This window comes from Suricata suricatta, chromosome 5, assembly GCF_006229205.1.
Source record: "Suricata suricatta isolate VVHF042 chromosome 5, meerkat_22Aug2017_6uvM2_HiC, whole genome shotgun sequence".
Lineage (NCBI taxonomy): Eukaryota > Metazoa > Chordata > Mammalia > Carnivora > Herpestidae > Suricata > Suricata suricatta.
The window spans coordinates 102574640-102590690 of NC_043704.1; the positions used below are offsets into that span (position 1 = coordinate 102574640).

General features: G+C 34.8%; 1 protein-coding gene across 2 annotated transcripts in view; it reads left to right on the forward strand.

The window, feature by feature from the left end:
* Positions 1–16051, forward strand: part of KPNA4 (karyopherin subunit alpha 4) — a 64872-nt gene that overhangs the window by 12386 nt on the left and 36435 nt on the right. For both annotated transcript variants that reach the window (XM_029939960.1, XM_029939961.1), the window contains exons 2-5: positions 12266–12310; positions 13190–13279; positions 13389–13418; positions 13501–13553. In XM_029939960.1, the coding sequence (XP_029795820.1) occupies positions 12266–12310; positions 13190–13279; positions 13389–13418; positions 13501–13553 (218 nt within the window). The remainder of the gene's footprint in view (positions 1–12265; positions 12311–13189; positions 13280–13388; positions 13419–13500; positions 13554–16051) is intronic.

The following is a 16051-nucleotide window of genomic DNA, read 5'->3' on the forward strand; positions in this document are numbered from 1 at the left end:
TGAGTTCCTTGTAGATTTTAGATACTAGCCCTTTAACTGATATGTCATTTGCAACTATCTTTTCCCATTCTGTCGGTTGCCTATTAGTTTTCTTGATTGTTTCCTTTGCACTGCAGAAGCTTTTTATCTTGATGAGGTCCCAAGAAGTCAGTTTTGCTTTCATTTTAAGGAGCCAAGTCTTAACATTATGCAGCATACTTCAGGTAACAGCGTCTTGGTAGGAATTCATGGATACTCTTTGTGCTGCTCTGCCAGCCACTAGCCCAGTTGCTAAGTTCTATTTTTCTTAGATATTGATGGCCTTATTAGTCTTTATATAATTTTGTGTTCAGTTACTGAGAGAATTTGAGCTAATATAGCTCTGTCCAAGGTGAAACAGATTGCTACTTATGGATTGGCTTTTCCTGAGTCAAGTGCTTTCCCTTTACCCCACCCCAGTCACCAGTGATGTGGAAGGGAGGATGTCACATGATAAAGAACAGCCTTTGCTTGCATTTGCAGCAGCATCCTTGGAAAGAGAAGTTTTTCTTAGATAAGGTTGTAAGTATGACATTATTTAACTAATGTCACTCCATTCATTCTTTCCTGTTAACTTTCTACTCACTGTTAAAATCTGTGGCACATCATTTACCTCATTATTAATCTCATCTCCACAGTGATTCCTTATTTCTGCTATTGATTGCTCTTGTCCAATTCATAAAACAACCAGCATGGTTCTTTTTAAAAATGAAATCATGCCCCTCCTCTGCTTCAGTAGCTTCCCACCACATTTAGTGGGAAACTCTTTACAGAGACTTTCAGGGCTTTGCCAGACCTGGTCCCTATCTATTTCTCCTACCTCTGTTTCTTTATTTTCTCCCTTAGTTGTTATATTCTCATTTTCCTTTAATTCTTTGAATTCTAACATATCAATAGCTCTCTCCTCTTTAGGCTGTTCACACATGCTGGTCTGTCTGAGTGCTCTTCACCCCCTCTACCTTTCCTTCACTGCTTGGTTATTTCTCATTCTTTGAGTCTTCAATGTGATTTACTTAGAGATGCCATCCTCCCAACTCCCCGCCCCCCAACAAGCTTGTTGAAATTTAACCCCCCTTGTTGTTATTCTTAAGAACACTGATGATAATTTGTTAGTGTGTCCACTGAGTATTAATTTCTCCCATCAGACTAGAAGCACTGTGGGAGTACTGTCTGTTTTGTATACCACTCTTTTCTTAATTCTTATTACAAGGCCTGGCATATAAGTGGCACTTAAGTAAATATTTGAGGGAATTAAATGAAACTTAAAAAAGTTGTGTGCACTCTGATTACAGTTGGTGACTAAATCAAAAAATCTTAAGTCAAGGTAATTTTGACTCTCGAAATGGTAATGGCATGGTAATTATAGAAATCTTTTAGAAAAATGGGAAAATAAAGTAATCTTCCATAATCTTACTGCTATTAATCTTTTAGAATGTTTCCTTTTTCTTGTGTATAGTTTTTCAAATATACGAGGACTTAATTTGGGTTCTTACGAGAATAACTCAGGAGAAATACAGCCTAGTTTCTCCACCTTGACATTAATGGTACTTTGGACCAAATAATACTTTGTTGTGGGAAAACCATTTTGTGAATTGTAGGATGTTTTAGCAGCATCCCTTGCCCCTACCGTTAGATGCCAGTAGCATACTCTATTCCAGAGTTAACAGTCAAAATTGTCTCCAGAAATTGCCAAATGTTCCCTGACTGGGAAAATCTCCCTGAATGAGAACCATTGGGATTCACTTTACTAGACTTCCCAGAACACCATTACATCAGTGAATTTCTGTTGTCTATAAAGTCAGTCAAAAATTTTTAATAAGCCAGGTATTTCAGGCTTTCAGTTTAATTTAGCAGATGTCTGAGTGTTTGCAACATAAATGCCAGCAAAGGGGCAAACATGAAATGGATTAATACTTACCTTTTTAGTTTATAATTCCCTCATCTGTATAACTCTCTTCCATTGGGCAGGTAAATCCACCTTACCTTTAACATTCAGTTTTGCTTTCCTTGTCTTTGCTTTTCTTGGATCCCTCTTGGAAACACCTGCTTGTTTTCCCTTTACTTTGCCATTTCTGATGACTATTTTGAGATTGTACTGAAGCCTCAGTGAATTGGAAGCATCAGTTCAATATGAACTTTGTCTATTTTGTATACTACTATAAATTCTCATCACAGAGTCTGGCATACAGATTTTCCTGATCAAAAATTTCTATTGATCATTTATTGAACTCTTAGAATAGTTATTTATGTACTCATATTTAAATTTTTTTTTTATGTTCTTTATTTATTTTTGAGAGACAGAGACAGTGGGAATAGGGGAGGGTCAGAAGGAGAGGGAGATACAGAATCCGAAGCAGGCTCTAGGCTCTGAGCTAGCTGTGAGCACAGGGCCCGATGCGGGGTTCGAACCCACAAACCGTGAGATCATGACCTGAGCCGAAGCCGGACGCTTAACCGACTGAGCCACCCAGGCGCCCCTGTGTACTCATATTTTAGTATTTCCTCATGTAAGATAATGTTTTTACATGTCATGTGTTTTGTAGAGAAAAGTATTACCAAAGGATATCTATGATTTATACACCAACAGATTGGATAACCTAGATGAAATGGACAGATTCCTAGAAACATACAACCTACCAAGACTGAATCCTGAAGAAACAGAAAGTCTAAACTAGTAAGGAGATTGAATCAGTAATCAGAAATTCCCCAACAAAGAAAAGCATAGGACCAGAGGACTTCACTGGTGAATTCTACCAAACATTTAAAGAATTAACACCAATTCTCTTTAAACTCTTTCAGAAAACTGAAGAAAAGGGAATATTTTCACATTCATTCTATGAGGCCAGCATTACTCTGGTACCAAAGTCAAAGACACTGCAAGAAAACTGCAGACCAATATTCTTGATGAATAGTGTTAGCAGAAATTTTCAAAAAAGTAGCAGACTGAATCAACAGCATATTAAGAGGATTATGTACTGTGACCGAGTTGGATTTATTCCTAGAATGTAATGGAATGGTTCAATATATGAAGATAAGTGTACCGTAACACATTAACAGAATGAAGAACAAAACCACACATGATCTCCATTGATGCAGAAAACGCATTTGACAGAAATCAATACTGTTTCATGTTTAAAAAAAACCTCAATTAGGAATAGAAGGAAACTACCTCAACATAATAAAAATCAAATATGAAAAACCCCAGCAGTCAACATATTCAATGATAAATGACTGAAAGCTATTACTGTAAGAATAAGAACAAGACAAGGATGCCCACTTTCACCAGTTCTGTTGAGCATAGTACTGAAAGTCCTAGCCAGAGCAGTTAGGCAAGAAAAAGAAATAAAAGGCATCCAAATTGGAAAGAAGGAAGTAAAATTATGTTTGTAGATGGCTTGATCTTTTTATATAGAAAACCCTAAAGATCCTCCCAGAAAATGTTAACAGCAATTAATGACTCAGCAAAGTTACAGGATGTAAAATCAGCATACACTCCTGAGGAACAATCTGTAAAAGAAAGTGAGAAACATGTTTAGTTACAGTAACATCAAAAGGAGTAAAATACTTAGGAATAAACTTAACCAATGAGATAAAAGACTCTTAATATTGAAAGTTATAAAACATTGCTGAAAGAAATTAAATAGAACACATAAATAGAAAGGCAGCCCATGTTCATAGGTTGGAGGACTTTACAATTAAATGTCTACAAAGTGATCTACAGATCTAATATAGTCTCTACCAAAATGCCGGTAGTGTTACTTGCAGAAATAGGAGTCCACATGGAATCGCAAGGAACGCTGAACAGCCGAAACAATCCTGAAAAAGACGAGAAAGTTGGGAAGTCTTGCACTTCCTAATTTAAAACTTACTCCAAAGCGTATGGTAATCAAAACAGTGTGGTATTGACATAAAGTCAAACATAGACCAGTGGAATAGAATAGGGAGCCCAGAAATGAACTCTTGCATGCAAGATTTTTTTTACATAAGAGATTTTTGACAGGAGTGCCAAAACAATTCACTGGTAAAAGACAGTCTTTCCGGCAAATGGGGCTGAGAAATTTTGATATCCACAAGCAAAACAATGAAGGTGGACCCGTACCTAATACCACCTACTAGAAATTAAAACGGATTAAGAACCTAAATGGCAAGACCTAAAACAACTCTTAGGAAAAAAAACATTGGACAAAAACTTCATGACATTGGATTGGACACTGATTTCTTGGATATGATTGTGTGTGTGTGTCTGTGTATTTATCTTATACAAAATAGATTTTGTGATTATAATTTGATGTGGATCATTTAAAATTCTCTTTTTAATGCTTTTATTTTTGAGAGAGAGTGTGAGTAGGGGAAGGGCAGAGAGATTGGGAGCTCTAGGCTTTGAGCTGTTAGAGCCTGATGCAAGGCTCAGAACTCATGGACTGATATCATGACCTGCGTTGGAGTCAGAGGCTTAACCAATTGAGCCATCCAGGCACCTCTAGATGTGGATCATCTTAAAGTACTATTGTTTTTAGTAGTAGTATTTTTAAAAACTGTTCCAGGGGTGCCTGGGTGGCTCAGTTAAGCGTCCAACTTCAACTCAGGTCATGATCTCATGGTGAATTTGAGCCCTGCATCGGGCTCTGGGCTGACATCTCCGAGCCTGAAGCCTACTTTGGATTCTGTGTCTCCTCCTTTCTCTGCCCTCTCCTGTTCATGCTCTGTCTCTCTGTCTCTCGAAAATAAATAAATGTTTAAAAAAAAAAAACAAAAAAACCTGTTCCAGTAGCTTGCCACAGGTAGATCTGGCCCCCTCCTGAATTTACTTTCAGACTTAATACTCAATCTGGAGTAATTTTCTTACTTGTTGGAAGTAAGAATATGATTCTCTTATGAAGACTTGCCCCATCACTAGTGGTGCTAATTAGAATTTATCTCTGAGAAATCACAGTTGAGTAAGCATTTAACATTAAGCATTTAAGATGTCCCTTTTATTGTCATAAATAAAAAGTTGGAATTTATTTGCCAGTCACCATGCAATTTGCCAGCATACATGATATTTGGCAAAGACGTGGATAAACACCATGATGACTGCTGCTGCTGGAAAGATCAGCAGGTAGAAATGAAAGGAGGTAGAAATAGGAAAGGAGTGGAAAAACAGTTAAACATTTTAGTGTTTGATTTACCATATTTATTGGGTTGAACAACTGTTGTACTTACCAGATGTGTTTAAGATGTGATGATCATTTGGGTTGAAAACACCTGTAAATCACTTTTCTCTGAACTGTTATGTAGTTTACCATTATATGATGTGGTTGATTTGGTCCCTTGCCTAGTTTTCCATTTCTGGCCTCTGACATTCTTCAACATATCCTGCGTGTGCCATCCTTTAGAATCCTCTTGTTTTGTATAATACTACATTTCTACCTCAAATGCCTCTCTCTAGATCAGTTTTCATTTATTCTTAAAGATTCGGCTTATATTCATCTTTAGTCTCTCTTTGCTTACTTTAGACTTTTTACTGTCAAAAACAGTACATGCATAACACATTTATTTATTTGATGAGTACAGTCAAGTAATGTGTTTTAAATGGTGTTTGGCATTAAATGTTTGCAAAATTTTAGGCTTTATTATTTTATTAAATTATATTTCTCTATCATAAAAACTACCTCCTTAAGGCCATTGATCTGCTATGTCTGATCCACCTTTGTATTTCTAGTGCTTAACAAATAGGTGATTGATAAATATTTGAATGATTGAGTGAATACTTCCCACCAGGCTCTAAATAATAATACAGGAGAATTCCATGTTGCGAGGGGAGGGGAAGGTTGTGTGTGTTTGTGTATATATATAACTTTTTAAAAACTGTATTGTTGAAATGTAATTTATGTGCGCAAAACCAATTTTGAGTGTACAATTCAGTGATTTTTAGTAAATTTTTATAGTGTTGCGACCATCACCACAATCCAGGTTTTAGAATAAACATATCCCATCACCCCACAAAATATCTCATGCCTGATTACTTAAATTTTTATTTCCTCTGGTTTGTGTGTGTGTGTGCTATTAACTAAGTATAACATTCCTTGGGTATAAAGATGGGCTAGATAAAATAAACTCACAGAATTATATGCCTTATCTTTTGTATGACTTCTTTTAGAATTTTTTTTCAGTGAGATGAATTGAGTCCTTACAGTATGTTATAATACCATCATATCTTAAATAACTAGTTTTTAGAGTTTCTAAAGAAAAACTATATACATTGATAAGAAATGAATTAGAAATTAAGTAGACACTGGTTAGAAATCAAATAGCTATCAATTGGAAAAGGAAGTACTGAACCCTATCCTCGTAAGAGGAATAAGCCCTAGAATTTAGGATAGTGATGGACACAGCAATTATTTATTAAATTAAAAAATTACATTGTGTTCTGTAAGATTCACTTGTTTGAATTTTCTTGACAATTTCTTGTCCCCTTTTGCCTGAATATAGGATTTTGTAACTATTACAAGCAAAGAAATATAAAAATTCTGCGTGATCTGCCTAAACTCTTTATGCAGCCTCTTTCTCTGCCTCTCTCCCCATCCCCCCATTGACAGCCTTTGTCCTTTAGATAGCTCTTTGGCCTATAAATAAGTCTTTGGCTAGTTTGGCAGCCTTTTGGAATTCTAATTGACAGCTCGCTGCATCAGTGTAAGTCATGTGAATTCACAACTATTATATTTGCAATTAGTATGTAAAAACACTTTTAAGATGAGAAAAGACTTAGAAAAGTAAGCCTTATATGCCCCTTTTATGGGACCCCGGAGAAATAAAAGTCTTTTATTTAAGTTGGAGTTGTGACTTGTAAACGTCTAAATTCTAATTCCACTTTTAAGACATGTTTTTTTGCAATAAAAAGGGTAAATGCTGCTAGGTTGGTGCATAGGACATCCTTCTACTAGTTCATTTGGTCTTCTCTACCTTGCAGGTAATAGCTTTTTCTCAAGAGAAGAAAATTCTTGTCTTGCTCTCTTGCTGTGTAATAGATTGTCAAATTTCCTATTTTGTAAATAAATTTCTGTCGGTAGTAGTAGCTACTACTATAATGTTAAATTGATTTGATAAATCCTTTATTAATAGTTTCAAATTATCAGAAACTCTAAATTTAATAAGTAAGGTATTGTAATGGGAAAAATTCTTTGAGTGTAAATAAAATATGTGTATATTTATTTTAAAATTAATAATAATAAAATTTTTATTTAAAATGTTTTAATATTTTATTTGCACAGTATTTTGCTTTATTGAAAAGCCCATTATAACTTAATTCTGCTTATTGAGTGGAATACGTAATAGTTTTTATTAAAACTATTTTTGACCACAAATGTCTCTGAGAAGTCTGTTAAATAATCAAGCAGTACATTTTATGAGTTCTTTTTTTGTTGTTGTTTACCAAAGTTGTTCATTGCTGTTGTATTGTGAGACAATGCAAAGCCCAGTGTCTTCATGATAGTACTTTTTCTTTAGTAGGAGCCATAGGATCTAAATAAAATTGGCTTGCATTCTATTTGATTTTAAGATTTGAGGGAAACAGTATGGCTTGGTGGTTAATTGACTTTGTATGAAGTCCAAATTCTGACACTAGCTATCCCCCTTATAGCTGTGCAGCCTTGGCCAAGTAATGTAACTTCTGGGCCTCAGTTTCCTTATTTAGAGAAAGAAAGAAATGTTTTTGTTATTGTGGTTGTTGTTTTTACTTCTTAAAGGTTATAATAATTTAAAGATAGTGAATGTTGAAACTCTTATGGTAGTACTTAGCCAAGTATTTTTATTCATTCTGCAGCCTGTCTTATTTGTATTTTTTTGAGTCTTGATATTTTTTTAAGGGCAAAAAAATCAAAAGGACTTTATGAATGAAAATATAACAGAAAATAAACACATGAAAAGTTCAATATCATTAATTATCAGGGAAATGTAGTATCTATGTATCTATTAAAAAAGCTACATGAAAAAGACTGACCATTTAAAATATCATTGATAAGAATGTGAAGGAAACTCTCATATACTGTTATTGAGATGGTCAGTTATACAACCAGTTTGGAAAACAGTTGGCAGGGGTTTTGGTTTTTTTATTTTATTCATATGTAATCAACATGTAGTGTTATATTAGCTTCAGGTGTACAATATGATTCAATAATTCTTTATACTTTCCAGTACTCATCATGATAAGTGTACATTAATCCCTTAACATGTTTCACCCATTTGTTAGCCACCTCCCTCTGGCAGCCAGCAGTTCTCTATATTTGCTTTTTTTTTTTTTTTTTGGTTTGTTTCTTAAATTCCATGTATGAGTGAAGTCATGGTATTTGTCTTTCTCTGACTGACTTCAGTAAGCATTATACTCTCTAGCTTCATCCATGTCATTGGAAATGTAAGACTTCATTCTTCTTTATGGCTGAAAATATTCCGCTGTGTGTGCGCGCGCACATACACACACGTCCCACATTTTCTTTATCCATTCATCTATTGATAGGCTCATGGGCTGCTTCCATAATTTGGCTATTGTAAGTAGTGCTGCAGTAAACATAGGGGTGCTTAGATTCTTTTGAATTAGTGTTTTTGTATTTTTGGGGTGAATAGTAGTTGAATTACTGGGTTATATGGTATTTTTAGGTTTTGAGAAGCCTGTTACAATTGTTTTCCACAGTGGTTGCTCCAGTTTACATTCTCACCAACAGTGCACACGGGTCCTCTTTTCTCTACATCCTTGCTGGCACTTATTATTTCTTATAGTTTTGATTTTAGCCATTCTGACAGATGTGAAGTAATATCATATTGTGGTTTTAATTTGCATTTCCCGGATGATTAGTGATGTTGAACATCTTTTCATGTGTCTGTTGGCCCTCTGTTTTTGTGAAAATGCCCATTCAGATCCTCTGCTCATTTAAAAAAAAATTTTTTTTTCAACGTTTATTTTTGAGAGACAGAGACAGAGCACAGGCAGGAGAGGGGCAGAGAGAGAGGGAGACACAGAATCCACAGCAGGCTCCAGGCTCTGAGCTATAAGCACAGAGCCGGACGTGGGGCCTAAATCCACAAACCATGAGATCATGACCTGAGCTGAAGTTAGATGTTTAACCAACTGAGCCACCCAGGCACCCCCTGCTCATTTTTTACTTGGATTACTTATTCGTTTTTGAGGTTAAGTTGTAGACATTTTTATATATTTTGGATATTAACCCCTTGTCAGTAGTGTCATTTGTCAGTATCTTCTATTCAGTAGGTTGCCTTTTTGTTTTGTTGATGATTTCCTGTACTGTGCAAAAACTTTGTATTTTGGTATAGTCCCAGTTTAATTTTGCTTTTGTTTCCTTCACCTGAGGGGATGTACCTAGTAAATGTTTCTATGGTTGATGTCCAAGAAATTGCTGCCTATGTTTTCTTCTAGGAGTTTTATAGTTTTAGGTCTCACATTTAGGTCTTTAAACCGTTTTGAGTTTATTTCTGTGTATGATGTAAGAAAGTGGTCCAGTTTCATTCTTTTGCTATTTTTTTAAAGTACATATCTGTACTGAAGCTCAAATGATCCTCAAAACTGCACTTAAATAGAGATTGAATAAATTGGTGTGGTCAAAAACCGAGGTAAAGATTTCTATACATATAAGATTATCCAGTACATTTTGAGAAAGAATAATATTTTTTCCTTACATATAGAATTTATATTCTAGTAGGGAGTTGGTAACAATTAATAAAATTATATATAGCACATTAGAATGTGATAAATGGTATGGAGAAAAATAAGGATAGAAGAGGAATAGAGAGTACCCAGTTGGAGAGTTACTGGATGGTTAGGGGAAGACTTTACCATGGAGGTGACATCTGAGAGGTTCAGAGATGAAAGTGAGCACTGCAGATAGTGAAGGAAGAGCATTACAGCCTGAGGAATTTGCAGTAGCAATAATAATAATAGCTAACACATATATTGCAAAGTGCCAGGAGCTCCTTAAGCCCTTTACATATACTAATTTATTCAGTCTTTATAGTATCTCATGAAATAGGTATTTCTACCATCCTCATTTTATAAATTAGAAAACTGAAATATTGAGAGCTTGTAAGTAGTGTGGCTGAAAATTGAACCCAAGTAATTTGGCTGTGGAGTCCATCCTTAGGAGCTGCTGTGGAGTCTATTAGTGAAGGCCTTGAAGAGACAGAATTTCTAGTGTGTTAGAGGAATAGCTAAGTTAGTGCAGATACAGCAAAGTGAGTCGAGAGAATGATAGAATCTGAGGTCTGAAATGTGGTAATTGGAAAACAGATGAGGTAAGAGATTTGAGAGCACGTAAGCTATTTTCGTGACTGGGCTTTTCCTCCAAAGTGGACAGCTTCTGATGTTTTGAAAAGGGAAATAACACAATCTGGCTGACTTTTTAAAAAAGGTTCTTTACTGGGTCCTTTCTCCCTTGGAGTCCTTCTATAGATAGAATTCAGAAAGGTCTAGAAACTTAGAAAAAATTACATCTTTATTTTCACTAACTTCTAACAATGTTTTCCTTCATTTAATAATGTAGCTAATAAACTGCAGTAGTTATTAAAGTTACCTTAGACTTTTTGTCACCACCAATAAAACATTTTTGATGATATCTTTATTGTCATCATCTCTGAAATTATAGCAGTTATTGAACTCACTGCTAGATCCTTTTTAATGTGATAATGAAACACATATTACAGGGTTTTTTCCATATTTAAATATTTTTGACAACTGTATGTCAGTATACTTGCTTTTCTTTGTAATCTTACCTATTTCTTATTTGGATTTAAGAACACTGTGTGGAAGGCGTTCATTGATTTCATCAGCTGTCAAAGGAGACTATGGTGCTCAATTAAGATTCCCTATGAGGATTGCTTTGGTGGTTGTGACAAGAATGAACTGGTGAAGGCAGGCAAGAGCAGAAAGAGGGATACAAGTTAAGAGGCTTTTGCAATAATCTAGGTGAAGGGTAATGAGGAGTTGGACCAGAGTAGTGGCAAAGAAGGTAGTGATATGTAGTGGGATTTTGGATTAGTTTTGAAGATTAAACCAGAAAGATTTGTTAACAGATTGAATGTGTAATATAAGAGAAAAAGAAGAATCAGGGATGGCTGTAAAGTTTTTGTGCATCTGGAAGGATAGAGTTGACATTTACTGAAAGTCTCTCTGAAATTATCAATAGATCTGTAATACTGGATATGTCATAATTTTTTAAACATTAACATAAAGCTTATAAAAAGGTACAAAGAATAAAAGAACTCAGGTCTCACTCCCCATATGAACCATGTGAGATCAGATAGAGTTACGTATGTTTGTTAAAAATCAAAAGTTTGGTTTTGGATATAAGGTTAAGATCTTTATTAGACATTTGAGTATTTATGATTAGCTATTTATATTTGGTATGCCTTGACATATGCAGTCACTGGACAGAATGAGGGAAACTTATCCAAAAAAGAGCATAAACTTGTATTGTTCATCTGAATGTTTTACAGTGAGCATGTATGTGTTAGGTAAGTTTAAAATGAGAAAACTTCATCTTAAAAAAATAAGAGAATAGTTAGAGTATATGATAAAAAAATTAATAACAATTATATGGTCATTAGAAATAATGAAAAAGCCACCTGACTGCCTGGGTGGCTCAGTCGGGTAAGCTTCCAACTTTTGATTTGGGCTCGGATCATGGACTCAGAGTTGTGAGATTCAAGATCTAGCTCCACTTCTGGCTTGGTGCTGTGTGTGGAACCTGCTTAAGATTCTCTGCTTGCCCCTCCTCTGTGCAAGTAAACGTGTGTCCTTGCGTGCTCTCTCTCAAAAAAAAAATTAATAATAATAACAATGAAAATGATCTATATATACCACCATGGAAGGGCTCTAAACTCTCTAAGTAAACAAATATAAGGTGTAAAGACAGTAAATCAATAAGTGTGTCAGAATCACAGTAAATCTAACACTCTTCACCATAAAGACCTGGATTGACAGGAAGATGCCTCCATCCCTCTTTTTAAGCAGTTGAGTTTTACTAACCTTGTTCATATATTACTTAAGTGTTGTGGTTCTTACGGGAGGTGAGCTTATGGGTTCTTTTATTCTTTGTATCTTTGTGTTTTTATAAAAGCTAAAGTTCTAAAATTGTATATCTAATGTAGAAAATCACATATATAAATGTGATCTTTATTATGAGTGAAATAATGATTATGTACATATATGACTAGAAGAAAAGATTATGGCATGTACATTAAAATATTTTTTAATCTCTTGTAGACTATGAGAAGACAACGAAATGAAGTTGTAGTTGAATTAAGGAAGGTGAGTCTGATTAACATTGAGTACTTTTAAGCATAATTCTAACAACATTATAGTATATATAAAAGGTACTAAATATATTAACCTTAAGTGCCTAGCATTTCTTTTTCTTTTGAAAACTGAAGGATTTTTACTAAACTTAGATAGGATATTGAAGTTGGCATGATACAACTTGTCCACTATCTAAAAATAGAGGTAAATGAATTCTTATGTGGCATTTTTCTTCTGTAATTTTTAATAATTTATATAAAGTATAAGTCATAATTATATAGTTAATACTAAATAATTCTGCTATTTGCAAATGTAATTATGCCCTGAAAAGAACTTATTTTACTTGTAAATGTCATCAAGTTTTCAAATATTAAAATAGGTTATATTACATTTGTATAAAAAAGAAACGGTTTATAGTTGGGAATATATATCTTTAAATTTGTCCCACACGTTTTAAGTGAAATTTAAGTGCCCCTTGATTTTTGTAAGGCATTGTTGATTTTTGTCTGATTTTGAACTACCCAACTTTTGCTTTGACTTTATTTTTAGGTGATAAAGAGAAGCTCCCAGATGATGTATAAAATGGTTTAGTACTTTTAAATAAATATGTATGTTTGGTTCTGGCTTAAACTCTACACTATCTTTCTTAATCAAAATTTTTGTTTTTTATTTTGTTTTTACATAGTTCACGGTTCATTAAAAATGTAGTATTTGGGGTTTGGGGCTCAAATTAGTGTTGCTTAAGTGTTTGATTCACAATTTGGTTTAATTTTTCATTTGCATTTTACTTTTAAAAGGCACTTCCTATTTCATTTTCTAGGACAGGATTGCCTAACCTTTGTATGAAAGAATCTTTTTATTTAAAGTACTTTTTCTGATTTTTTTTTAAAGAATAAAAGAGATGAACATCTCTTAAAGAGAAGGAATGTACCACATGAAGATATCTGTGAAGATTCTGATATAGATGGTGATTATAGGGTGGTAAGTTATCGTTATTTTGGTAACTTAAAACTACAAGTGAAGGATTTTACATAAATATAGAAGTTTAAGGTGACTTTTTAACTTCATTTTCTTTCTTTTTTTTCCACAGCAAAATACCTCTCTAGAAGCTATTGTTCAAGTAAGTTGAGTTTTTTCCCCGTCTTCATTTGTATTTCTAATTATTGTGTATCTTCATCAAAAATTGTTTTAATTTTTTATAGAATGCTTCAAGTGATAACCAAGGAATTCAACTAAGTGCAGTTCAAGCTGCTAGGTAAGTTATATTTTGAGGACATATTTAAATTTCGTAACTTACACAGGAACTTTGTATGACTTTTCACTGTACTGTACTACTGTGACTCATACTTAACTTAGATGACAAACAAGATCTAGTCCATAGACTAAATTTACCTTAAATTTTTCTTTTTAGGTTTAGAGTATTAAAATTGATAGCAGTTTTTTCTAAACTCAATTAAACTAAAGTTTCAAGTTGCAGAGTACAGACAGATGCTAGGGAATAGCTGATTTGACAGGTTATTGCTATCAACTAGTAGAAAAACATTTGTTTATGTTAATTCTTTTTATATGTGTTTATTTATTTTAGAGAGACAGAACATGAGCAGGGGAGGGGTAGAGAGAGGAAGACACAAAATCTGAAGTAGGCTTCAGGCTCTGAGCTGTCAGCATAGAGCCTGACGCAGGGCTTGAACTCATGAACCAGGAGATCATGACCCAAGCCAAAGTTGAAGACCTTAACCAGCTGAGCCACCTAGGCACCCCAAAAAACAGTATTCGTAAAAGTTCACTCTTTTTTAATAGGTTTAATTTTATAAAAAGTCAGATTTTTCATCTCCTGTCCAGGTAGCTAAATCTTTTCACAGTCCCTATTTTAATCAAACAAGAAATTGAGTTATAAGCTTACTGTAGCAGTGTACAGGCAACTAGGCATTAAGATTGAGGGCTAGAGTTTCCCAATATATTTCCAGTTAGAAATATGTTATTTTGCATATATCTCTAGAAATCTCTAGAAGTATATGTTCCTGTATTTTAAGAGGAGAACCTTAAAAACTTGTTTATGTATTAATGAATAGGTTGGAGAAGGCATGATTGTCTCATAGTACCATACAGTCTTGGCTTTCTATATTTACAAATAAAAGACTTAATGCTCTTTGTTGTGATTATTACTAGGAAAGACACACTTAAGCAAGTAATTGATCCTGTTTATAGAGTTTCACAGTGGGAGATTCCACTGATCTATCCAGTATCTTAGACAGTGCATGAATCTTTTGTGTAAAAAAAATTTATTGGAGTTTTCCTACTTTTGTGTATTTATTTTAAATACCCTAGAACAGATAGGAAAATTGTAGAATTAACAGTATTGCTCACTACAGCTAAAAGAACTTCTTAGGACTTGGTTATGTAGAAAGAAAATCACAGAAGTATTCACATCTCAAAATGGAAATTATGTTTATAGATAGAATGATTTAAGAAATTTGAGGGGTACCTGGGTGGCTCAGTCAGTTGAGTTGACTCTTGATTTCGGCTCAGGTCATGATCTCGTGATTCATGAGTTCAAGCCCTGTGTCAGGCTCCCATGCAAAGCCTGCTTGGAATTCTCTGTTTGTGTAGTTCTGTGTTATTGTCTCCGCTTCTTCCCCACCTCCAAAGTAAATAAATAAACTGAAAAAAAAATTGATACATTTTGCCCACCATTTTTCATTGTTGACTATTTGATAGTTTAAGAGCAGCTCTGCTCAACAGGAGTTCTATAAGATAATTAAAGCCCTGAGGCCCCTAAGGCAGATATTTTCCAATTATGGACTTTGTTTTTTGTGTGGTTTTTTAGTGTTTATTTATTTTGAGAGGGAAAAGGTGTACTTGTGTGTGTGCACGCATGTGCAAGCAGGAGAAGGGGGAAAAGAGAGAATCCCAAGCAGGCTCCACGCTGATAGCCCCAGCAGAGGGCTCGATCCCACGAACCTTGAAATCATGTCTTGCAATTTGGCTAAGATTCGTAATGTAGAAAGAACCATGGAGGCATATTGCACTTATGTGCCCAAGGATCCTGAACAAATTGCCTGTCATTCTTACTTTTGTAAACCAGGCAGTGCCAGGTATTAAAAACCCTAAAAAAGACCCTTACCAAATTAACCATGGAGACTGGCGGAAATTGGGTAAACTCTCCTCCCCTATGCCCTTTATAGAGTAAGAAATTCCCCTTACACCAAGAAGGGCTAGGCCAGGCTTTAGGGGAACAATGTTACTTCTATGCCAGTAGTTTAGGAATTGTATAGGATAGTGTAGCTGTGTTTGGAGGCCACCACAAGAGAGGACAAGAACGAGGACCCAAAACCAAAATTGGTAAATACTATTCTGTTAATGGTTTTAAGAGCATGTGGCCTTAAACAAAAACAATGGTAACATAGCTGACCCAGAATTGGGTCAGTTACAAGACAGAGGGGGGAATGTAAGGACACAGGTTTGAGACAATAGAAGGGCACACATTGCCCAAAGCAAGAGGGACCACCCTTGTAATACCCTTAACATTCCTAAGGGCAGGCCTGGAAATAGAAGCTATAGGTAATCACTTATTGCTTAAGGCTAGGCACACCCTACCTGAGGGTCCTGGGTCCTGGGTCTACTCTGTAATTGGTTAACACTCTAAATGTTGTAATTGGATAAACCTGCTGTCAATATTGTATAATAATGATTGGATCACTACCTATGTCACAATTTCCTGTAACTCCCCCTTCCCAAACTCATAAAAGCCCT